The sequence below is a fragment of the Semicossyphus pulcher genome, unplaced genomic scaffold, assembly GCF_022749685.1.
Source record: "Semicossyphus pulcher isolate SPU_LCO1_2020_fin unplaced genomic scaffold, fSemPul1.0.p SCAF_9, whole genome shotgun sequence".
NCBI lineage: Eukaryota > Metazoa > Chordata > Actinopteri > Labriformes > Labridae > Semicossyphus > Semicossyphus pulcher.
The window spans coordinates 1,012,501-1,037,102 of NW_027211770.1; the positions used below are offsets into that span (position 1 = coordinate 1,012,501).

At 40.5% G+C, this 24,602-nt stretch overlaps 1 protein-coding gene across 2 annotated transcripts in view; it reads left to right on the forward strand.

Moving 5' to 3' along the window:
- LOC138583631 (intermembrane lipid transfer protein VPS13B-like) overlaps positions 1-24,602 on the forward strand; it is a 320,195-nt gene that overhangs the window by 221,433 nt on the left and 74,160 nt on the right. For both annotated transcript variants that reach the window (XM_069655550.1, XM_069655551.1), the window contains exons 35-38: positions 8,153-8,500; positions 9,076-9,490; positions 9,736-9,873; positions 17,007-17,402. In XM_069655550.1, coding sequence (XP_069511651.1) covers positions 8,153-8,500; positions 9,076-9,490; positions 9,736-9,873; positions 17,007-17,402 — 1,297 coding nt within the window. The remainder of the gene's footprint in view (positions 1-8,152; positions 8,501-9,075; positions 9,491-9,735; positions 9,874-17,006; positions 17,403-24,602) is intronic.

The following is a 24,602-nucleotide window of genomic DNA, read 5'->3' on the forward strand; positions in this document are numbered from 1 at the left end:
CCCAGGCGCGGTGCACATTTACACACATCACACAGTCCTCATTATAAATCCTTTTAAACTGATAAACAGTTTTTAGTTTTGCTGCTTAAATCGACTACAACACTGCTTAGCAATAAACCCTGATTTTGATTCTGATTCTGATTCTGATGACTGTGCTGCAATAGAGGCCAGGATAACAGCAATCAAGACAGTGTGCCTTGATCTCTCATTAACTTTCACTTTTTCTAAAGTATGGCTTTTAATCACACTTCTCAAAATGTGGCTTCCATCTTTATTTTATCAGTTACCAAATAAAATGTTGGGAGTCTAGGGGGCTAATATTATAAGGGACTAATATTGTGTTACATGAAAACTACACAGGCCATTTATCAGCCACGTTTGTTCTGCCAAGTTCCACATCTGGCTTAAGCCCCATACTTACTGTTTCATAAAAATTAAAATGTCTTAATGTCCCTGGGTTGTTTGCCATTTTGCTGATATCTTGTTTGTTATTAATGTTGGATGCATTTGATCATCTGTGATGTTGGCATCTTTTTCCATCCAAGACATGTTGGATAAGAAGCAAGAGTCTGTGTATCATGCCTGAATGCTAAAATCATGATGGTTTAGCCACTTTCCCCCTTTATTTGTTTTCACTAGCACACTTGCGGTGTTAATCTAGAAATTGTCTTCTGGCATTTTGACCAGTGCCTTCATTGACTTATACAACTACATTGCATCCTGCTTTTAAAACAAGGAGTGTTATTGTAGCAATTCCTATGAAATTCCTAGGTGTCCTCATTATCAACCCCAACGCTTGGACTTGATTGGTGGATCTGAATGAGGGTTTTGGTTTAGATTCGTAGATCTGTTGAGGATGACTGAAGCAATATGCTTCCTGTTTAACTTGAAGGGTGGTGTCTGTAAGACCTTTTAAATCATTCTTGATTGCCAAAGCTCAACAGCAGGGCATGGTGGGTTTGGCGAGCTTCTCTGAAAGCCTGGAGTCATACTGGGAAGGCCAACTCAACGTGTTTAGCTCACACTCAACATGTTGAGTGCAACATAGCCTGCTGAAAGTCTCCTTTGAGCAAGCTAATGTTTATGTTCAGGAATAGGAAAGAACCAGTTTTCAAGCTCAGTCAATTCTAAAACAGATGCTTTGGACACAACCTCTCACAGAGAAAGGTTTTTTTTATTTAATAGAATATCTGTCGTTTCCTAGATGGGCCATATTTACTCTCTATTTTACAGCCAGAACTTTTCCGTGCCATATCAAAACACCATCAAAGAACATAATCTCTGAATTTATTACTTTTGTCTGTTAATCTTTCTTTTCTTTTTTCAATAAGCTGTTTCACAGGCATTTCTCTATTTAGACCAGCCATGTCACTCAGTCCTCTCCTCACTTCTCCTCCAGTAGGTCTTTTGGATGGAAAGTCTTTCAACTGACACAGTGCTTTAGGAATGTCAACATGCATAAATTATTGTTAAATTTACTGTCACAAGCCCCCCCCCCCCAAATCATAGCTGGAGGGACTGAGGAGAGAAGCTTGGTGGCTTGAATTGTGAGAAGTGAGAAGGAAAAGGCTATTGTCTCATATGCTCCTTAGAGAAACATGCTGTTAAACCATGGAGGAGTAAACCTACCCACCAGCATTATGATTGGAGAGAGCTTGTTAATGTGGCCCCACTAAGCACACTGAGCTTTGGAGTATACTCTGTTTAAAATACAGTTGACAGTCACTCTGAAGCACTATCCATCCAAGATCCAGGGTCGCGACCTTCCATTGCTTCTTTGTTGTGGTTCAGTTGAAGTGCATAGCAGGTTGCCTTTGTTATTGAAACAAAGTTGACTGCATTAAATTACTGCCTTTGATGCCCTTTTTTGCTTTGTGACCGCTGTTATGGTGTACAAAGAGCGGTGACTTCATATTATAAATGTCTTCCCCCCTCTGTTTTCCACGAGAAAATAAGAGAATGAATTGCTGCCTTTATGGCATTTGGTTAAGTATCATTGTTATTATTTTTTTGATTAAGATGAGATATTTCTGCTTTGAGGTTTTCTTTCATCAGCACAAAAGCACAGAGGCCTGGTATCAGCTTAATGGCTTTGGTAAACAATAGCAGGTAGCACGGCAGGGGACTAACCTGTAAGCTCTGATGCAGTCAAGATACAGAAGTTAATTTCCATGCAGGCCTCTTGCAAACAAGTAGCTCCACTGAATAGTCCTGTCAAAAAGAGTTATTCATTTGACTTCCATCTTATTCAATGGGCATTTTACTGGAGTTATAAAGGACATGGGAAAAATGTGATAAACATACAATTTTCCAACCAGAAAACTGGCTGACCTCATTCTTCTATTATGAAAATGAAGCCTCATGCCACTTGTTTGATTTAGGTAAAAAAAATGCTACTAATAATTTCCCATTTTTAATGCTACCTTCTTTTGGTGCTTTTCTTGGCCCTGAGGTAAATTTGTGCACCCTTGAAGCTTTTATTTTATGATTTGACTTGATTTGGATTTCAGTTGGTTTGTGGCTATTGAAAAGACCCCTTTGAAAGGAATAATAGTCACCTTTGTGACCTTGACTTTATTGTATTCTTTACTGTCGACTACCACAGATTTTTTTTACTATCTTTAAACATCCACACATTAATTTCCCCTGTTCTCTGAAACTGTATTTTAACCTACCTTTCTTTCATCTGGAATCAATCAACTGCATATGTGGTACTCGGATGTAAAACTTTAGTTGACATATTCAACTAGTCCGCCAACACTGTTAACCGGTGGCATTAGGATGATGTGACATTTGCTTCCACCTATTAGCCTTCCTCAAGCAAAGCTGTTGTGAGTTACACTGACAGCAAGAGGGGTCAGAAGCCGTACAGATGCACTATGATATGATTGGCACTTGGGAAACTCATGATTTCACACTTTGGGAATTATCCTCCATTTTCCAGAATGTTCTGCCTGGAGACTCTTAGGGGATGACCTCATGATTGGCTGATGGGGGTTTAGGGGAGTTTATGCATAAGTGTATGTAGTCGCACGTTCATGATCGACTGCGTCCAAAGAAAGTTTGCACCGGGATCTGGAAACAGCGCTTCAATGCAGCTATTATATAATACAATAGAAAGTAATTGTTGGAAAATGGGATTTCAGCTGGGACCAGAACTGCAGCTACAGTGCATGTTTGTATTCTGAATTTATTACCCTCTGTCAATGAATAAATTGGCAAAAGGTTAAAGCATATACACCACAGTGCCAGGTTTATATCTGCTCTCTTTTTTTGGTAAGTAAGTGCAATGGGGATATAACTTAGCCCAGAAACAGAGGAATGCTTTAGCTGAGATCAATCCCTGGGAAAGCAAGTGACATCATGTGTGTTTATGTGTACTTGATCTGCAGGCATAGGTTCAAATAATATGAACAACGGTGTTCTTTGGTGTCTTTTGGTCATTGTTTAATTCCCTTTATGCTCCCAATTGTTATCCCTATTATCTATTGTTCCACTTGTAAGTACATCTAAATATAGTCCAGTAATTTGCTTAGGGGGCACTTTATTAGTAATGGTTATATATATATATATATACATATAAAGCCTAAGAGAAGAAAGAGTGAGAAGCATAAAGAGTATCTGGCAGTTTCTCCTGGCTCCTGCATTTCCCAGCTGCTGTGCAACGTATTTGTCCCTTCCAACATGGTGAGCTACTTGGAGTAGATGTTTTCCTTTGCCGAATACCTTTCAAATACCTCCTTACCTCAAAAGGAGTTTGACCTGCTTAACGCAACACACATGGAGACAGGTCTAGGCTCATTTCTGCAGTCTCCCCTCTCCCCATTGCTTGGAAAATCTTACGTTTCTACAAAAAAGAAGTGCACACATCCTGTCCTCATTAGGCATCAGAAAGGAGAGAGATCTGGCAAGGCCGATTCAATGGAAGCCCAACACATGAGCCTGGACAAAAAGAACAGAACAGGCGGGCGGGCGGGCATGCCGCAGCATTTTATATGGCTCTTGTTCTTAGCCTTTGATGACATTGTTTAGAATAGGAAATATCTAATAAGTCAAGTATTCTGTCTAATCTGCTGCCAGTGGGTTTAGTTTTTGCCTGGAGGTCTTGAAACACTATCTCAGCCACAGCAATAATATACATTTAAAATTCTCATGGAGTGGGTGGGAGGGAGCAATGTTGAGAGGGGAGGGCAGCTTAAAGTACAAGCTGTAATAGCAACCATGTGCAGGTTGGAGCAGACTGGGGTGGGACAGGATGGGACATACCTTGGGTCTGTTGAAAACTCCCTTTCTATATGTCTCCTTTATTTTCCAATTCATCATAATCATGTCTTAAAAGACATCAGTAGCTAATTCAAACTGACATTATGCCCAATAATTTAGATGAGAAACATGGGGGGGTAACAGTGTTAGATATGAGGATTTTTAGGGCCAAGTCTTTTCATGATGCAGCTGACAAGCCTGTAGCCGTAAGTGGAGTGTAATTAATGTGCGCAGTGGTTGAATAAGCTGACACAGCCTTACTTGTTTAAGTGTACTATTTTTGCCTTCCCTTTCTCTATATTTTTACATGTGAAGTTCTGTGTTCTCTGCTGTATTCAAGGAAAGGGAACTGCTATTGACTGGGTCTTTGTGTTGTTGTCTTTTTTTATCAGCTTCTATTAAGTATTTTCCATGTGCTTGGGACATTATTGAAAAGTAGCGCTTCTGTGTTTCAAGCTTTTTTACCCACACGTGTCAGTTCTATTTACATATACCTACTATACTATCCTATAGGTGGCATTTACTTTCATATGTTTGTCTTACTGTTGTCCTATGGGAGCAAGTAGTGGCTCCTTTATAGTCTTGAAGATGGCATGCTTTGGTTGTTTTTTATTGGCACATCTGCACATCAAGCATAACATTTTAGCAGCATAATAGTCAATACTACATTCACTTGAGAAAACAATTAGATTTGTCGGGGTGAGGCCCTTTTTAAAAGACGCTTCCAATATTGCAAGAAGTGCAAAATAGTTTTAAGACCACAGAAAAAGGACCAGAGTATGCCTTCAATGTCTCTGTGGCTACAATGCTCCCCTTCTTTTGTCTTTTTGTACATGGTTTCATCCTCTTGTAAAGTCAGGACCCAAAAGAGAAAAGAACTTTGCAAAAGAAAAAGAGAGCAATTTTAACACAGCGTCTTGGTTTGGTTTAAAATTTTAATGAAATTTGAAATCTCAGGTTCATTACTTTTTTTCAAGATGATGTTATTGTACAGATTCCAGCTGTCCTTTAGCGTTGCAAGACAAAAACCACAAGAAAAACAGCCAGAGTTTTGCATAATAAAACCAGCTAGCAAGTTCTTGTCTCATTTGTATTGTGACAAATAGTACATTAGTCAAATTCAGGAGCAGGGGAACATAGCAGGACATGTTAGCAAAGAGCAGCTGGTTCTGGTGCCATTTTGACTGGCAACAAAAGCGCCCTCAGCAGCCATGAACAAAACTAATGCATATAAGAGGTATGCAACTAAAAATAAACATGTTCCAAATAAATGTCACCACAAAAAAACTATAGAGTACTTCCGCTGTGAGCAAATAGAATAGAACAGAATGCTTTTTTGTTATTGCACATTGTACAACAAAATGTCTTGTGCATCTCTTAAACAAAAGAAAAACATTCGCCAAATACCCACATGCATTCTACAACTTAAATGCACATCCATAATAGTTATAAAAAAGAGAGTGTACTGTTGGTGGGCAGTGTTCCTCTGGAGTTCAATTTAGTGATGGCTCTGGGGTAAAAGCTGTTTTTAAACCTTGATGTGCGGGTCTTTAGGGCCCAGAAACACCTTCCAGATGGCAACAGAAAAAAAACTTGGTTTTAGGGGTGAGTTGCATCCTGTTGCTCTCTCCGCAGACATAGTGTGATTTGAAGGTGTCTTCCAGTGAGGGCATAGGGAGTCAAAATATTTTCTGTAAAGGGTTGATGACTCGTTGGAGAGCCCTCCTGTCTGCTGCTGAGTAGTTAGCATACCATGATATAACATTTTTTTGGGGCAGTGGTTAAAGGACAAGACCAGCTTTACAGACAAGTTGGTTTTTCCGGAGTGTCCTGAAGAAGTAGCCTGTTGAGCCTTTTTTAATCAGAGCAGTGGAGTTAATTGGTCATAAGAGGTCCTCTTGATGTGGGTTCCAAGAAATTTAAAGTTGGAAACTCTTTCCACTTCTATTCTTTTGATATGAAGCAGAGAGAGGTCCGCCGGTTGTCTTCTGAAGTCAATGATGTGAATGATTTTGATGTTCAGTGACAGTTTATTATCTGTGTGCCATGCAACAAGTGTGCAGACTTTGTCTCTGTAGGCCATCTCTAATAATGTTGCATCTTCCAGCACTGTACTGTTCTCTGTATCCAGATCTGAAGGCTGCATTGCATATAGAAGAGTACTTTGGAAGTATACTCTTATACATCTTCATCAGAGAACACTTCCCAGTTTGTGTGTTGGAAACAGTCCTGCAGTGGTTGGGATGCTCCTTCAGACCAGGCTTAAAAACTTCTGGTAGTGGGTTTCTGTTTCTGAAGTATGGGACTCTAGGCTGGAGTAAGGAGTAGAGATAAATGATTAAATTGACCAAGATGTGAGAGGGGTTAGGCTCTGTATCCTTTGGTGATGTTTGAGTATAACAGTCCAGGGTTTTTTCCCCTCTACTTGGACACTTAATATGTTGATCAAGTTTCGGAAGCACAGGCTTTAGACTGGCAAGGTGTTCAACTAGATGAAGACCCCTTTAGGATACACATTCTGTTGTTTGTTTATAGCCATTAGCATATAGTTTAGCCATAGCATCTGATGATATATACACAGCTATAACAATAAGAACAGAAAACCCCAGTGGTACATAAAGGGTCTGCACTTTCATGCCACAAACACCAGATACAGTGAGCAATGTCTCTTGATTATGGCAGTGTTTGTGCACCAGCTACTGTTCATAAAAATACAAAGGCCACCTCCAGCTCTTACCGGAAAGGAATAGCAAAAAACCCACCTTTTTCTACAGAGAGCACTGAAGGTGCCGCTGTGTTTGTGCACGCCACCATATTTTTCATATTGTGTGCAGCTGGGGCTCAGTGGTAGAGTCTGTAATCTGTCAATTAAAAGGTTGTTGTTCGATCCCCAGCTGCTACAGTATACATGTTAAAGTGTTCTTGGGCAAGACACTGAACCACAAACTGCCCCCAAAGGCATAGCCACCAGTATATGTGCATGAGTGGTTCGATCCTGATTGGAGATTGGCACTTTGCATATCAGCCTCTGCCATCAGTGTATGAATGTGTTTTTTTCTGAAAGCGTGAATGTGACATGTATTGTAAAAGTAGAAAAGTGCTATATAAGTGCCGTCCATTTACCATTTCCATGTACTGTAGCACTGGTTAGAGTTGAATACTTTAGGATAAAGCAGATTTATCTAACGTTACTATGAAAACAGTGACACACAACTCCTGCTAGCTAGCAGCTGCCTGCCAGCTGTTGCCTATGTTAGTCCAAGGCACAGAGCACATGAAAGAAGTAGCTTAGGTTTATACTTTTTGCTACGAATGCTGACTTGCTAGATTTATGGAGTTGTTCAGATAGTCTACTTTGTTATCCTCATGATCCTTATTATCCTCTATCTTGGGCAACACAATGTCTCTACCATATTAGTGTCCTCATTGTTGAGTTATAACAACAATAACAAAAGTAAAACAGTTTAGAATCAGTTGATTTTCTTTAAACCCACTAGAGTGTGCAAACATATTCTATTTTACTGAATCGATTCAACACTTGGAGTAACTCCTAACGTAGAAACTATTAGAGTGAAAGTTGTTAATGGTGTCCCACAACGATACAGAGCAGACATCAACAATTGTCACTTACGTTACTGGAACATAACATAATTCAATGTACATATTACATTTTTTCTATCATAAATATTTTTCATTACGAAATAACTGGAAGGAGGGGGCTTATGGGGTCACAGCCTATTTTAGGAGGAGCTTAAGGTCCTGCAACTCCCCCATCCCCCTTCAGCCCCACTGGGGCCACTCTCTATCCCAATCATCTTCAGACTTCACAGTTAAAAAAAATCAGCAGCAGTGTAAACACAGCCTTACCTTTCACTGTCTCTGTGTACAGGTGCATCAGTGTCAGCAGAAGCGTGGCAGTCGAGATGCAGTGTCAGGTGTGCCCAGTCCAGCTGTGTCTCGTCACAGCGGGACTGGGCAGGACAGCGGCTTTGGCAGCGACAGTACCCGCATTCGCATCGTCCAAATAGAGCAGCAGAGTGGGGCCAGCCACCACTGCATCGCTAGACCCTCCCACAAGTCCACCATCATCAAGAACCTAAACTTCATCCCTTTCGACATCTTTCTAACTGCGAGTAGGCTGTCTGTCATGACTTATGCTTCTGCCAGTCCCACAAAAGCTCTGACGTCATCGTTGGAAACCCCCAGCACACCAGAGAAGAAGGAGTTTGGGGATAAGGTAAACAAAATCCCTGTAACATTGAACGTCTCTCAAGAGTCAGTTCCCAGATTTGCCAGGTGTCTATGCATGTATAATTATTCACACAATAGTCTGATGTTCCATTTATGTAAGGATTTGTAGGATTGTAGTTTTGGATAAGTTCAAGAAGTCAAATCATTCTATTAATTGTGATTGACTTCATGTAGTTGATGTGAGTAATCTCATACAGTATAAATTCATATGACTTAATTTAATCAGCATGATGATGAGTTGTATACTATAACATGGATTTGTACAATATAGTTAGTTAACTATAGTTAGTCATTGTGCCATGTCCTCCACCTGTCACAACTCTAGCTGACTTAAGACTTAAGACTAAGTCTTTGGGGTAATCTGATATAGGTAGATACAAAACTGAGAGATTTATTGGCACAAGCTCAACAGTTTCCCGCACGAAATAGTACAGGCACATAGGATTATGAGGTTGTCATTGCTAGCAAAAACCTGGCAATATTTCAAAAAATTACAGTAAATTTGCAGTAAAAAAAATTGGCTTGATGCAGCACTAAATGATCTGTCTGCATCTCTGGCAGATGGGAAAAAGTGCCCTCAACCAGCCAGAGATCCTATCTGAGATTTCTCCAGCCTCAGCCTCCCCAACTCTAGACTCTGTTCCATCTGCCCAATGTTCCCTTGCTGGCTTGACAGCTGACGACATCCTCAACAGCAACACCTCCCAGCCAGCCTCCCCACTGCCAAGAAGCACCCTTCTCTCCCTGGACGGTCTACCAACTCCCAGCCGGTCTTCAGCCCGCCAAGCACTGGGCGTGACTGTAGTGAGGCAGCCAGGCAGAAGAGGGGCTGGGGACCAATTGCTGGAACCCCTCTTGTACCTCCTGGTGATGCAACCTTCCGCACTGCTCAGCTGCCATCACCGCAAGCAGAGGATGGAGCTATCAGTGTTTGATGTGGCTGTAAAAGGAGTAGCTTCTGACTACAAATGTCTAGGTGAGAGAGATTAGGAAAGGAGTGTGGCAAATCGGGTACAGGTAAATGTAAAGGTAAACAGGAAATGTAAACCATTATACATTTCGATTATTAAGCACCTTGAGCTGCATTTCTTATATGAAAGGTGCTTTACAAATGATTATTATTGTACCCGGAAACTAGAATACTTGTCTGTCATGTTCTTTTCCTTTCTCAATGCCCCTATTATCCTTTTTGTCCCTCTTAATCTCCTCATCTTTCTGCAGACCCAGGAAAATCTCTGCCAGAGTCTCTGGACTACAATTTGTTTTGGCTGCAGACAGTAACAGGAGAGGTGGACAATAAAACAGGCATCCCTCCTCCTCTGCTCTGCCTCAATATCAAAGATTTCCTCAATGGACCAGGTGGGTATCATGCACACAACAACCTATGTACACAATTACATCCTCTTGCATGTTTTTTACATTTTAAAGTATCCCATTTCACTTTAATGTCCACCGCTGTGAAGCAGCAAGTAGAGCACATAAACATACACATTTAAAAACACTTTCCAGAGACAATCACCAAAGTCTTCTTTTTCTAGTGTGTCTGTAGATGGTGACATGCTAATTTGTTCATAGGCCAATGACATTGCTTATAGTAATAGCATTATACACTTACGAGACACTAAAAACAACAACGGAAAGGGAGGAAATGAACAATTACTCCTCTATGCATTAAAATACAATGACCAACTAAATATGAACACAAACCTTCTCAGTAGACATTACAGCTAAATCACATCTTAGGCAAACACAATTTAGATTAGCTAGAACACTTTGTACATTCACAGGTGCTGCTACTGCTTCTCCCTTTGCCACAAGCTCCTGTGGATTTTAATGTGTGTCATGAGTTGTCTATCATATGATTAGATTTCTATTTGAGACTAATATGATATTCATATGAGTGGCCTTAACCCTAGGTTGTGGCTGACTTCCTCTACAAATACAAACAGCAACCAAAACAGCATGAGGATGTGGGCTTTTGAGTTTATAATTGTGTGAAAACTTTGTATCCCTATGAGGGTTTCATAGAGTGTGTGTAGGCGCAGGACATCCTTCAGAGTTCAGCTCCCTGAACCAAGCGACCAGATGCTGCAGATTCATGCTCTTACACGCTGACATCCATCTACAGACGTTACTTTGACAAATTGTCAGTCCTTCTCCCATATACATAAAATCATGAGCACATATTGTGCATTTTAACAAAAAAGGAGCTCCAGGTAGGTTTTATTGATGATGATTTGGAGAAGGGTATAGACCCCTAACCCCCACACATCCCGTCCTGCTGTCAGCAGAAAGCCCTCAGCTTCTCAGTCCACCTGGAATCAGACACACAACACAATGCTGCACTTTGTAGACCACAGCAGTTGCACAATACAGCCACACATCGCTGTAAGACTGACCTTGTTGGGAGCGGTCAAGACCATAAGCAAGGAAGCAGCGGCAGGAGATGAAGCCCACCCAAACCTGTTACTCTCTATCTTAAGAGATTGGGTAGTATCTTAGCTTTTTAGCTTTTTCAAAGTTGCAAGTTGCGATGTTTTGAGGCTTTTTCTGTGTTACACATTACACATCTACTTTGAGTGACTGGGATAAACGCTCCAAGAAAGCCATCTATTGGCTGAGTGACCTTGTTGTCTTCTGACATCACTTCCTTTCACTTTCTGTGACAAGACAGCAAATATAATGTGCACGTTATTTATTACATTTACGCTGTTCTACTCATTATTATCATTATTATTTTTATTATTTTGGGTTCTGCAGAGGTTATAAAAGCGTTAAAAAGAGACAGGGGGATTACTATCTCACTGTACACACGTTCTTTGAGATCAGCAGTGACTCACATTTGTAACAGAGCCTCTGGTTGGTGAAAAGATAGGCACACAGTCTCTCATTTGTCAGTAGATTCAACACAAGGCATCAGGAAGTGGCTAAGTGGATGGATAACAGTTTTCAGCTCGGGAACATGGATAAATGATCACAAGAACACATCGAGTATTGGATTTATTTTTATGGATTCACTGTATAGAGTTGCCATAAAGACACTGTAGTTTGATGCCAGATTAGGCACCTTATGAAAGAGAAACCATCACACCGGAGCCCTCGTTAGAACGGCGCAGCTGTCTTCTTCATAGCAAAATAACAAAAGTATGTGTCTGGCATGTGGTGTTCTAGAGATAAGAAACAGTAAAATATGCCCTCTAATGCAACATCAGAGGGCATACAACATTGCAGACCTAAGGGGATACAAATTTAGAATATCAAAGAAGTGAATTTGGTGACGTACTTAAGAATGTGTGCAGGGAAAATATGGTGTTTAGTATAATTTTTGGAAAAAATTGCAGTGATTGGCAAAAATTGCAAGGGGTGCAGGCATTGGTTGAATTCCTGTGAATTTGATTGCAACCTCATGGAGGGACTGCGTTTTGTTAGCCAACCAACCTTGCAAGAAGATTTGAAGGGATTTCTTTCTGGACCTGACCCACAAATTGTTGTTATATGCAGATGCAGTGTTGTGCACCCTGAATCAATTAGTCAGACTCCCTGGATACAAACTAAAACCCAATTAAAGTTTGCTGCTAACTCTCCTGATTGAGGAACTCCCACAGTCATTGTTTATGTTCAAATGGGCTGATAACAGGTTTAATTGGAATTGTTTGCCCCTTCTCTAAAAGGCATGGCTGATCTAATTTGCCCCCATCCTTAGCAGGTTGATCATATAAATGCTCCCAAAAAGTACTTCACAAAATACAACTGGGCACATTATATCAAGAATTCTGTTTTGGTTTCATGATCCTACAATGAATCCCTTATTTGGGCTTGTTGCTACACTCCTCTCATTGTGTTCTGCTGAAAACTCACAGGTGTGTATAAACCTACAAACCAAAAACTGAAATGTGCAATGATTGACTTTACAATGTCATGGCTCAGCTCCAAAGACAATGTCATTGCTGTGTTACATTGGCTTTAGGTGTGAAGTTGAAACACATATGTTGAATTTGATATATTACATTGAGGTATTTCCCTTAAACTAGCAAAGAGCGGAGCTATCCTTGTCTCAGTAGGATAACTGATCAAACAATCAAAATCACTCACATTCATTTTCTGTAGGAAAAGTACAAAGGTACAAACACCCTCCCAAATGACTCAGATGGGATCCAGGCTCAGTGTGAGGTAGCAAAGGGTCAGGCTCTGTTGGAAGAGCTGGAATTGACCACACATGCTACTGGTTTCCCCTCACCCCTTCACCCACACAGTCAAACTCACTAAGACACACACATTTTCTACTGTGTGTTGTTTGGTTAGATGACTCTGTAATGGAGATAGTTATCATCTTCAGGGATGGAGGATCAAAGAGCAGGAGAATCAGTGCACTGATGGTGACTTATTCAAAATACTAATTCCTGTTTTTTAGACAGGACCTAAAGACAAACAGGAATTCAGTCTGAAATGTTTATAGTTCTCAAGGTTCAGTTTGTGCTTTGACCTGTTTAGACAGATTTTGACGCCACTACCCAGGCAAGTTTAATCATTTGGATTCCTCTAATTTGAATTTGAAACAAAAGGGGTTCCAAATTACAATAAACAGGTGCCATTCAAAACAGGATACGAAAACATGCAACAAGCCTGTTTTTTAACTACTCCTTGGTGTTTTCACAAATGTTAAATTTACATTTGCAGGTCTTTATAACTGTCTGTTGCCATGTGTGTGTGCTTCAACGTGTATGTAGCACATCTGACGGCTCTACTTGATTTAGCAATGTTTCACGTTTGATATATTTCAACAAGACGCAAATGTAGAGAATGCTGCCATGAGGCCACCTCCTAGTGTGTGTTTACAGCAATATGCTTCCAATTTCATCAGCATTTTTCTTCAAAACTAATCAAAGTTTTACTCCCAAGGATGCCGTGTGGGAAACATGTGTACTGGAGACCTGATGGTGTTTCAGCACTGACCCTCAATAAGCAGTCACTCATCTCATTTACACACATACATATAAACACTACAAATGCAGATGCATACAGGAAGCCACATTTTTGGATCTAGGAGGGTTCAAGGCTTTTGTAGCAAAAACATACATGAAAAAAGGCAGAGATGGGTTTGTTCTTTTCAGCATGAGCAGTGCTCTGTGATTTTCAGCGAACACACAAACACGTACATACACTTTCCATCTCTCCCTCCCTCATCTACTACTCAGTTCCAGTCTTTGAGAGGGTCAGTGAGTGAGCCCAGAGATGTAACTGCTACCACTTGGAGACGAGAGAAGCAACAGGTGATAGATTAGCTAGAACAAATTGGAACCATTACTCACCCATGTCCCTGGTTCCCATCAAGCTATAGGTTCAGAGAAATGTTGTCAGATACTGTATACAAGTCTGTGCCCCTCCGAACCGTCCAGAACCTCTCTAATTCAAGTCAGATGGCATTTGAGGCTTGTGTCACAGGCTTTATTGGGATGAGGCTTTTTTTGTGACACTGGGATTCTACAGATGCCCTTCAAAAAAATGTTCACTCTCACAAACACATACTTACATACCATAACATACTGTGTAATTGGACACATTGCCACCTGTGTGTGAGACAGGCTTTCTGTTGTCGAGAGTCAAGTAAAAGTCAGCTAGAGGAATAAAAGGTGCGATCGGAATAAAAACAATGTTCGTGGTGGTTTCACACACACCTACACCCATTACCAGGTTCAAAGTGGGGGCGGCGTCATGCATGACCTTGTAAAAAAGGCACAGTAACCTGGATAATAAGCACATTTGATCCCCCCCAACACTTTGCGGAGATGTGTGTGTGTGTGTGTGTGTGTGTGTGTGTGTGCGTGTGCATGTGCGTGCGCACGCATCTGTCAGACCTTGATCTCCCACTTTCTAAAGCGCTAATAGAGGCTGACACCTGAGAAGGGCCAGTCTATGATTCCCCCCAGCCTGTTCACATTAAGTCCTGTTCTTTAAAGTTATGCGAACACCAACATCACCTCTCAACCTCTTGACTTGATGCTGACTCTATGCACAGGCCTTCCACTGACAGTCTCCAGCTTAAATGTCAATGTCTCAATGTTGAAGCCAAGGTGTCCCCAATAAAAACACGAACGTGTAAGACTTCTGGAAAAGCCCTCTTTTGAATCCCCCTGTTTGGAAATGAAGATGCAAAAGCATTTCTTTCAAAAATTGATATTTCCTTCCTCTTGAAAAATATGCTCTTTCCTTACCTTACTAATGCACAAGTATTAAATAAGATTCATATTTATATTCCAGGTATTCTCAGTTTTCCCCTTAATAGTATTTAAGAGGTGCAGCACTGTACATATATGATTGAGACTGTATATAGTTGAATCTGTATCAACACAGTGCAGTAAATCTAAATTCATATCTATAAGAGTTTTCAGCTTTATAATCAAAATGTATGTGTCTGCCATGGCTTGTTCTTGTTGTGAGGTTTAACTTTCCTCTTTTAATGCCTTTGACTGGCTCGTTAAACCAAATGGCACAACTGTAAAGGCTGTCTCGCACAAGTTCTCATGTCAGCTCCAGAGAAACAACCAAACACAGGGAAAGACATGGATCTACTCGAATTGAAGCGATTTATTATTGTCCTGTGATTTATTTGAATCATTTTAAAGCCTCCTCTGTTGACATTCCTTTACTGCAGTAAAAATGCATTGCTTTGTTAGTTCCTGGATAAAGCCCAGGACTGTACAGGTGCTGTGTTTCTCATCCTGCTATCATTTAAAATAGAATAATGATTGAACTACTAAATAGGTTGCATGCTTTGTATTACCCCCATTAATACATTTTGTCTGTAAAACAATTTGCCACTAAACATAATTCTTTTTGAAGATGCACTTTTCTTGCATGATGTGCAGTTTCAGGGACTATCATTGCTGCATCATTGTCTGCTCTGTTCTTTCACTTATAAAAGAGAGTTGTCACGTAACTGCTGAAAGATGCATGTGGTAGTTCAGTTAATAGGATTAATAGGAGACAAGTCCTGCAACAATTCTAAGTCATTAGGCCACCAAAGGCATATGTGTAAGACCTTTTACTTGTGATTGATGTTCCAGATCAGGTGCAGGTAGGTCAAGTATAAAACCCTGGAGCTATAGTAAGATGTATCCTCAGCAGTTTCGCACAGACCAGATGAATTTCTGATTAAACAGATAATACATGCCCTACCATGACTCTAGAGTTGGTGTGTCAGGGCTAGTAATGTTTGTCAGCATGGGGAGAGAGAGAGGGCCCTCAGGATGGAGGACAATCAATAATGAGGGCCAGGTCTCATTGTGTGGAGAGCCAGGCAAGGCCCCAGCCTGGCCCTGACTGGGAGATCAGAAACAGATTTATGTGATTACACATGGGGGATGGGTTGATTAGATTGAGGGGTGGTGGATGAGTAAAAGATAAAAACCATTCAGAAAGAAGTAGAAGGATTGGCTGTATGAAACAGAGGGGAAAGGGGAGGGGAGGGGGTAGAGGAACCTGGATGAACAGCTGCATACAGGCTATTTATTTCACTGGAAAGTTTCCTGGTGATAAGTCAAGTGGAAATGATAAGCTACATTGCACAGCAAATTCCACCTATCCTTTCTCCAATTCCTCTCTCCAGCCTTACTTTGACCATATGCCTCACTTCTACTGGATTAAAGGAGAAAGAGTGTGCGTGTGGGTGTGGGTGTGGGTGTGGGTGTGGGTGTGTGCATGTGCGTGTGTGTGTGTTCCATTATTGAAAGAAACAAAGAAAGTCTCTACTGTAAATTAACACTCATTAGATGAAAGATTGGGTACGGACAGTTGCACTGCATCATAGGTAGACATCACTTAAGCCTGCAAGTCTGCTCCTGGCAACTTCATCAATGTTTGTGTGTGTGCACTCGCTCATGTCATCCAGTGCTCCTACCTGGGAAGGAGACAGACGGGAGGCCTAAAACACTTAAAAAGCCTCTGAACACTGGTGCCTTGATGAGACCATGAGAAACATCTGCGCTTGTTTTCAGCTGCTTCCCTCTCCTATCATCATGACCAAGTGGAAAAATGGGATAATGGAAGTGGTGTAAAACGGCATTGAGTTAATTCATGTGTCTCTGTAAATTCCAGTCAAGTGTTTAAAGGCTGCAGTGCACTAGAGAGCAGTAGAACAAGAGAGAGCCAAGGAGTCTTGGATTTATGAGGCAGACATGAAAAAACGTTTCTCATGAGCTTTTTTGCAGTGTCACATCAGGATGTTACAGTGAGACAGACAGTAATTTGGTGCCTGCATGTACTGTATGTGCATATAAGACAAAGAGAAAGGGTTTGAGACTGAACCCAGCTGTTCTCTAACCCGATCTTGAGTATAAGTTATGATAGATATAAGTCAGGATGAGCACGAGTTACTCAATACCCAATTTTGATGCTTGATGACAGCACTATTTTTATTTTATTCCGTCTCTTATCCTTACTATTTATTTCTCTCATCTTTCCCTCATTTTCTTTCATTCTATCTCCATCCACAGCTGAGCTGAATGTGGAGTTATCACGCCCTCTGAAAATACACCCCACACTGGCTAAGCTTGAGCAGTCCAAAGCCTACCTGAAGAAAGTCCTACCAGACCACACATGGGATATCTCAAGTAAAACATCGACTGCTTCCTTCAGTCCTCATTCCTCACCAACGAAGACACTTCCAAGGTCCTATCCCTCAAATTCTGACCCACACCATCAGGCCTCTGCCCTGGACAAAGCCAGCAGCATCAGAGCGCTGGCACTCTCCTTTCACAAGGTCTCTCTTCACACTGCCCAGATTGTGGTTGTCATGGAGACAGAGGCCCATCCAATGAGGCCTAGTGTGACAGTGACAGTGTCTGCAATGACAGGAAGTCTGAACATGAAGTCAGGGCCAAGGATGGAAGGTCAGTAAAAAACATTTCTCAGTTTTCCTTGGGAAGGGAAGTTTCTCAGGTAGTACAACTAGATGTTTATAAGACGTCTAGCTAACACTAGGTTGTATAATCTTTGATGTTTTTGACTATTGACGCCTTTTATTTGGTAATGTTGTTAAATGACGCAAGTTGTATCAAGGGCCTGGAAATAAATAACACATTGTTCCTATTTTATCATGAAAACATCAAACCATTTCTCAGATCTTGTTTTTTAAAGAGACCACAATTTTAAGACTCCATAACACACACACACAATAACACAATGCTTTCTTGTGTGTTAAGTACCCAAGCTCACAGGGATCCCTACCTAAGTGAGGATCAATCCAGGTCATTTGAAAATACAAAGTAACCAAATACCAGTATTACTTTCATTATTATTTGCAGTGCTGCTCTTTTTTTGCACATGCTAGTAAAGCCACCATCTGCCAAAAACAAGGTCTGTCAGTAAACTGAAAAGTGAGATGTTTGTGTTAGTCTTGGATCGAAAGTTGTTGTGAGACTGTGTGTGTGTGTGTGTGTGTGTGTGTGTGTGTGTGTGTGTGTGTGTGTGTGTGTGTGTGTGTGTGTGTGTGTGTGTGTGTGTGTGTTTGATTGCATGGATATGTGTGTATTAGAGCCTAAGAGAGAAAGATATTTTCAAGTGCTTATACACAAGTGTGTGTGAGACTGAAATGTTTATTTTTGTGTTAGGACCAAACCCTTCCTTCATCAACACTGACAGGAGACATCACAGTGTTTCCATTATGACAGAACTGCTAATGCTAATGTAAATCAAAAATCTTCCAATTTCTATCCACTGTGTGGTGTGAGCTGAAGCACTGAAACAAATCATGAGGGATTTTGGTTTGTTTTTCAGTTTCTGTCGTTTTTGGCATGTCTTCCAAATTGAACAGCAGATGGAAACATAAGGATAAAAGATTGTCAGGGGCCTACATACCGCATGCACAAGATAACAAGAAACACTTTGACTCGTCATTTTGCAAGTAGATGTTTTGTGCCTCTGTACTGCAGAGCAACGCAGCTCTTGTTGACTGGGTTTACAGAGGGACAGGACAGAGCTAGAACTGTGCTCCATGAGAGCCTGCATCTGTTTTACAGATGTTGTTATATAGAGTTACTTCAGATAAAATGATTGTCAAAAATTTTAATTAAAACCTCAACCAATTTGCACTTTGTTTACTCAAATCTGCATAACTGCACAGTGACACAATACTCAGTGCTGCTGCCCTGCTCGGATTTTTACTAGCTTTTCAGCCTTTATCCATGTGAGATTTGCTGCCTTTGATAAACACATTTGAAAAGCTGTGTGCATTGCTGTGGAAAAATAAAACAAGTAGAGTGATAACTTTACTTGTATAAAAGCAATGTTTTATTTAAGTGATTGCTCGTCCTTTGCACATAGTAATATTTTTCAAAAAGGATAGGTTAATAGTAGTTACTTGATATGTTTACAACTGTCTTTTCATACACCTTCAAACAGAGCCACCACTGCTTCAAGGACATAAGTTACACACATTACTAGACCCAAATAAAGTGTTGGGTTCAGGGGTCTGTTTCATAAAGCAGGTTTATTGAAAACTCTGAGTCTGTTAACCCTGAAATGAGGGAAACTCTGAGTTTTCCATTTCACAAAGGGAGGTAACTCAAACCAGAGAAAGAGGGGTAACTCTAGCCTGTTTCACAGAGAGAGGTAATTTAAGCTCTCGGTCAGTTACCGTAGTAACAGACTCTATGAACCTAACCTGGTCGGGAGCAGGTTTTCTTCAGGAAACTCAGAGTTTCGCTCTGTCTCCTCCCTCTAGAATATAAAACCCTCATTCGACTTCCTCATTCATTCAGCCCGTCTCACGCGTGTGTTTGAGCGGTTACCGAATTAAAAGAAGAAACGTTGCGTCTCTGTGCTGCTCTGACCGCTTTGCAAAAGTGTTTTATAATTATGATAAAAATAATCAAAAGACAAATCTGTGTCAAAGTCATCATTTTTAGATTTTCCACCACCACTGCCGAGAGCACTCAAATAAGACGGCGTAAGTTATTGGATTTCTTTTTTTTAAACTAACACATTCAGTTTAATCAACATGAATTATAAAGTATGTGAAGTCAGCATCATGTTAGGGATAAAGCTAATGCACATTAAAACAGCCACTGAATGATGTTTCATTAGTTTAATATTTAAAATATGATTGAAGTGCTTCCATGTATGTTTTTTTCTCCCGCTGCATTGCTCCTAAATTAATATAAATTTTAGCTTCCGGTCGTGATTAAGTATTCAATAAATAGACCAGTTCAAACTTGCAAATTTACTCAAGCAGCAGTTTTCTTCCCACACCGCTTCTCTCTCTTTCGCAGCTGCAGCCATGTTACTTTATTTTTTCTAAAAGCATGCTCGTATTCGCTGAACGTCCGCATGAGGATTTCGAGCTCCACTGGTGTGACGTAGGAGGACCTCTTTTTGTGTACCGTTGCCATGGTGAATCGTGGTATCGGGGCTCCATTAATGCTGGCTTTTTATAGTCAGCGTGCACGCACTTAACTCCGGGTGAACCTACTCAGAGTTGATTGAACTAACTCTGATCAGCTGTTCTGAAACCGAAAACTCAGAGTTTCCTATCTCAGAGTAGATCAACTCAGAGTTCAGGGTTAGACTCAGAGTTTGTTGAACCTGCTTTGTGAAACGGACCCCAGGATAATTTGTTTTTGTTTTTGTTTTGTTTTGTTTTTACATCCTTTTGATTATTAATCCCCAGTTTGGCTCTAATCTCTTTGAAACCCCCTTTGTTGTTGCAGCACAAACAATAATCACATCATACTGTATATGTCTGTTCTCTACAAAACAACGATTCAAATAACTTAAGTAAATTAATGCTGTCATCATGTGCGGCTGTGGCCCAGTGGTAGAGTCGGTCATCTTTCAATCGGAAGGTCGGAGGTTCGATCCCCAGCTCCGTCAGGCTACATGTCGAAGTGTCCTTGGGCAAGACACTGAACCCCAAATTGCTCCCGGTGGCATAGCCAACGGGTATGAATGTGATATCTGATTGACAGTTGGGCACTTTACGTAGCAGCCTCTGCCATCAGTGTGTGAATGGGTGAATGTGATATGTAGTGTAAAAGCAGCTTTGAGTGGTCGCAAAGACTAGAAAAGCGCTATATAAGTACAGTCCATTTACCATTTACCATTTATTTAACTCCTTATATATCATATTTGAGTGCTCTTTAAAACACCAGGGAGGTTTACGCTCTTCTTTTTCAAGCCAATTGTAGGCCCTGATAGATAATCTTTTTGCCATATCTCCGAGCGCATGTGGAAACGTCATGAAATTGGAATAGGTGTTAGAAGGAGATGCCAGAAGTTATTCAACTGAGTAACATGTTTGTGCACCCAGTTCTTTCTCTTCTTTACTTGTCAATAAACTTAGCACACTTATAGATCTTTGTCACAACATACACTTCTATTTTCCCTGAGGACTTCTTCACATAGTGTTTCCAGATTTGTTGCCATCAAAAGGAGACAAACTGTCTTCAATTACGCTGACTGATTGCTGGAGACAATAGATGTATCTACTGACTTTTAGCCTTAGCTGCACTGAATCCATCACTCAGCTCACCGGCCTCTTCTGTGTGCTCTGTACCTCAGAAAATTGATACTTTGGAATTTTACATAGATAAAGGCTAGGATTTCTGTTGTGTAAGGTTAAGCGTTTGAGCTGCCACAATAAGTCAGCTGGAATTACCCCCCTGGGAGAGCTGTACATGAGAGATGTAAGACAGGGGAATGTAGTATTTCTATTGGTACATTTTGTACAACTACTGTTGCTGCTGTTGCTGCTCTGCTGGTCCTCAGTGGAAGGCTAAGATTGATGGACCACATCCTGAGCAGACCTCAGCTTGATGCCAGTGTGCAAGGAGAAACAGGAGAGGGAGGAAGAGTGAAGGGAAGAACTGTGAAAAGGGGGAAACAGGAGGGTGATGGAGATTGAGTGGTCAGCAAATAAAAAATGTGCAGGAGAGTCACATATTAGGAAATAAAACATAATTTCACAGCACGCTGGTGAAAGTACCCTGTTTAGATTTCCCTCAGCAAAGTTTCACAGTGAGTGGTACGTATGCCAGTCAAAATCAAAGTAAGATGAGATTCCATACATTAAAGGACAGGCTGAGGAAAGAGACTCGCTGCACCGCTTTATCCACAGGAGCCACCAAATTGACACAAAATAAAGTTCCTTACAATTGCTTAAATAAAGGCAGAAAGACAGAGCAGAAGGAGAGACTGAAACAAGGAGACAGAAGGGGAAAAGCAGAAGACAGACAGTAACAGGGGTCACCTCAGTATATGCCATTACATTCACCCCACCCCTCCCTGTCTTCATCAGCGTACTTCCATAGTTGCAACGGGGTGAAGACCCTGTCATCCACCCCCCTCTTCCATGGAACATCTGGGGCTCTGTACCTGGTCATGGCAGCCCCCCTCTGCCATGGGACAAGATGGAGAGAGAGAGGATTAAGTTGACAGTGAGGTGTGTTACCAGATCCTGTGTTAATGAAAAGCAAGTGGAAGCCCTGCATTCCTCCCTCCGTCCACAGCTCACCACTCCCCAAGGTAGGGGGCATTTATAGTTCAATGAAAGAAAGGAGGGAGGTGCACAAGCAAGAGAGAACATATGTCTTGAGGTCCATGAAACAAGACCCTCCCTAATCTCTCAACTCTCCGTCAGACTGCCATAGAGTGCCCCTGATTTCCTAAGAACACATACTCATAGGTATCAACAGAACATGTTACAAGTGCACACATGAATGCAGCCACACACGCACACACACACACACACACACACACACACACACACACACACACACACACACAAGCTTTCTCCTTAAACTAATTGCTAGACTGACCGTAACTTGTGTTTTTTGTTTCTTTTTATGATTTTATTTATTAAATCATTTTATTTTTGGTCCCTGGTCAATCCTTTGATTAGCTGTACACCACTGCACACAAAGATAATGTTAATTGATCATTTTCTTGAATATACAGAAATTCACATCCCAAGCTGACCTTATTGTGTCACTCCAAAACTAGAGATGTTCAATATACTTTAACATAATCCAGAGCAGCTAATCTTCACAATTTAGAAGAATGTGTGTTGCTCAAAACATAACTTTAAGGCTCATTCATTACCAAATGTGTTGCCTGATGTGTTTCTGTTTTCTAATTGAGTAATATATCTTTTTGCTCTTGTAGATGTTCTTTAGAATCCTGTTCAAACTAAGCCCAGCTCTCAGTTTGTAAATTTAAGACTTGAAGCTTCAGTAACCCAACAATATGTTGTATTTATTTATACTATAAAAACAACAACAAAAAACTGACCTTCTAGTATACCTTATAGAATGTATATATACTATTTGTTTTTTCTATTATTCCTCTTTTTATTCTGTTTTTACCCCCATTTTCTTTCTCTTTTAACTCCATAGAAACCAACCACTTAGCTAAACTTCTCATAAGCCTTGTGAACATAGATACCTGGAAGACAGCAGAATGTTGTACTGTGAAAATTCTAATTGTGGAAAGAACCTCTCTAGTTGCAACCTAATGTTCATACATGTCTTCCTCTAAAGAGATCACATTTAGAGTTGAATTTAAAGAAATTAAAACATATCTTCTATGTTGGATTTGCTTATGCATTGCAACTGTCAGTGAGCCCATATGTAACTCATCAACACTGATCAGTAACTTTGTAATGACTTGGATGACACACAGCTCCCTGCATTGTGCCATTTTGGCCGTCAACATCCCCTGCTACGAAACCAGTTTCCTCTAGTGTCCTATAGTGGTCTTGTGGTGAGTGAATAGTGTATTACTGTAGTGAGTGACAGTATATTACTTCTATCACTCTTACCATCCCCAAGAGTCTTTGGGGGCCTCTGCTTGTTAGGTAATGACTCCTTTAGGCTTCCTCTAATTGATACCATATAAATCGTGGTATAAATCAGGCAGCCAGTGGTCAGATAACGACTGCCAGGGAGAAACCAACACTGTAAATCAATGTCTCCCAACTTATCTAATCTTGCCCAAATGTTTGCCAGAAATGTATTTCACATTAAAGTAGATTTCCATCCACCCTACTCTCCACCGCCCATTTTGTTCATTGAATGTCATAGGTTTTGTGTCGAAGTGGGGAGAATGTGCATGTGTGCACTAGTTTGCTGGCAAATTAACTGTGAGAGAAGGAAAGAGCAGGTTTGTGTCTGATCACATTTGTTGGAATTATGTTGAGCAGGATTTTGAAATGAAGTAATTCCATGATTTTAGGTCACTTACTCACACATGAACATGAGCCCTTAAACTCTGAACCCCGTTTTGAACTGATCACATTCCAGGTTTGTGTGTTTGTGCATTAGTGTGTATGCATCATTGATCTTTTGCTAGTTTGTAAAAATATTTGTACATTTGCATGTTTCTTTTCTATTTTATATATGTGTTTGTGTTTCGAGAAGTTGACAATGTAGTTGGCGCTTTCTGAAAGGATGTTGCTGTTTTAATGATCCATAGATTGGCAATGAGGTGCTTACAGATGTCAGAAATACTTATAAAGAGTGCTCATTTGTGAAGAGGGCACTGCTGTACCATTTGTTGAGGCTAACAGGTGGTTTTGAAAATGTGCAAAAATACTCAAGTGTAAAATTATTACATTATTTACTATTTATATTCATGTTAAAATGTGAACATAAGCAGTTAAAATATAAAAATCTGTGTGTTTGTGTCATTCTGTTATTGGCATTTCATATGCCTTGATCTCTTTCATACTGCTCCATCAAAGTCCGTTTTCTAAACCCTAACTTTAAACCCTAACTACTAAATGTATTTTCCTGTATCCAGATGAATTTTGATTTTCCAATTTATAGTTGAAGTGAGAAGTGAAAAAAAACTTGACTGGTACTTCCTCATGAAGTTCACATTCAAAAGTTAAACTGTCATTATTTTTATGTCAATTTTAGTTGATTAATGTAATCCATACACAAATCAGATGAGATATTTTTTCACTTCTTCACTGCTTCTGCAATCTCCTACCTCCTGTAGTATCCTGAAGAAAGGAGTTTGATGTACCTAACGAATATGTAAAGCAAGTTAACTATTGTTTAACCACTACTTGTGAATTAATGCCTTTTATAGTT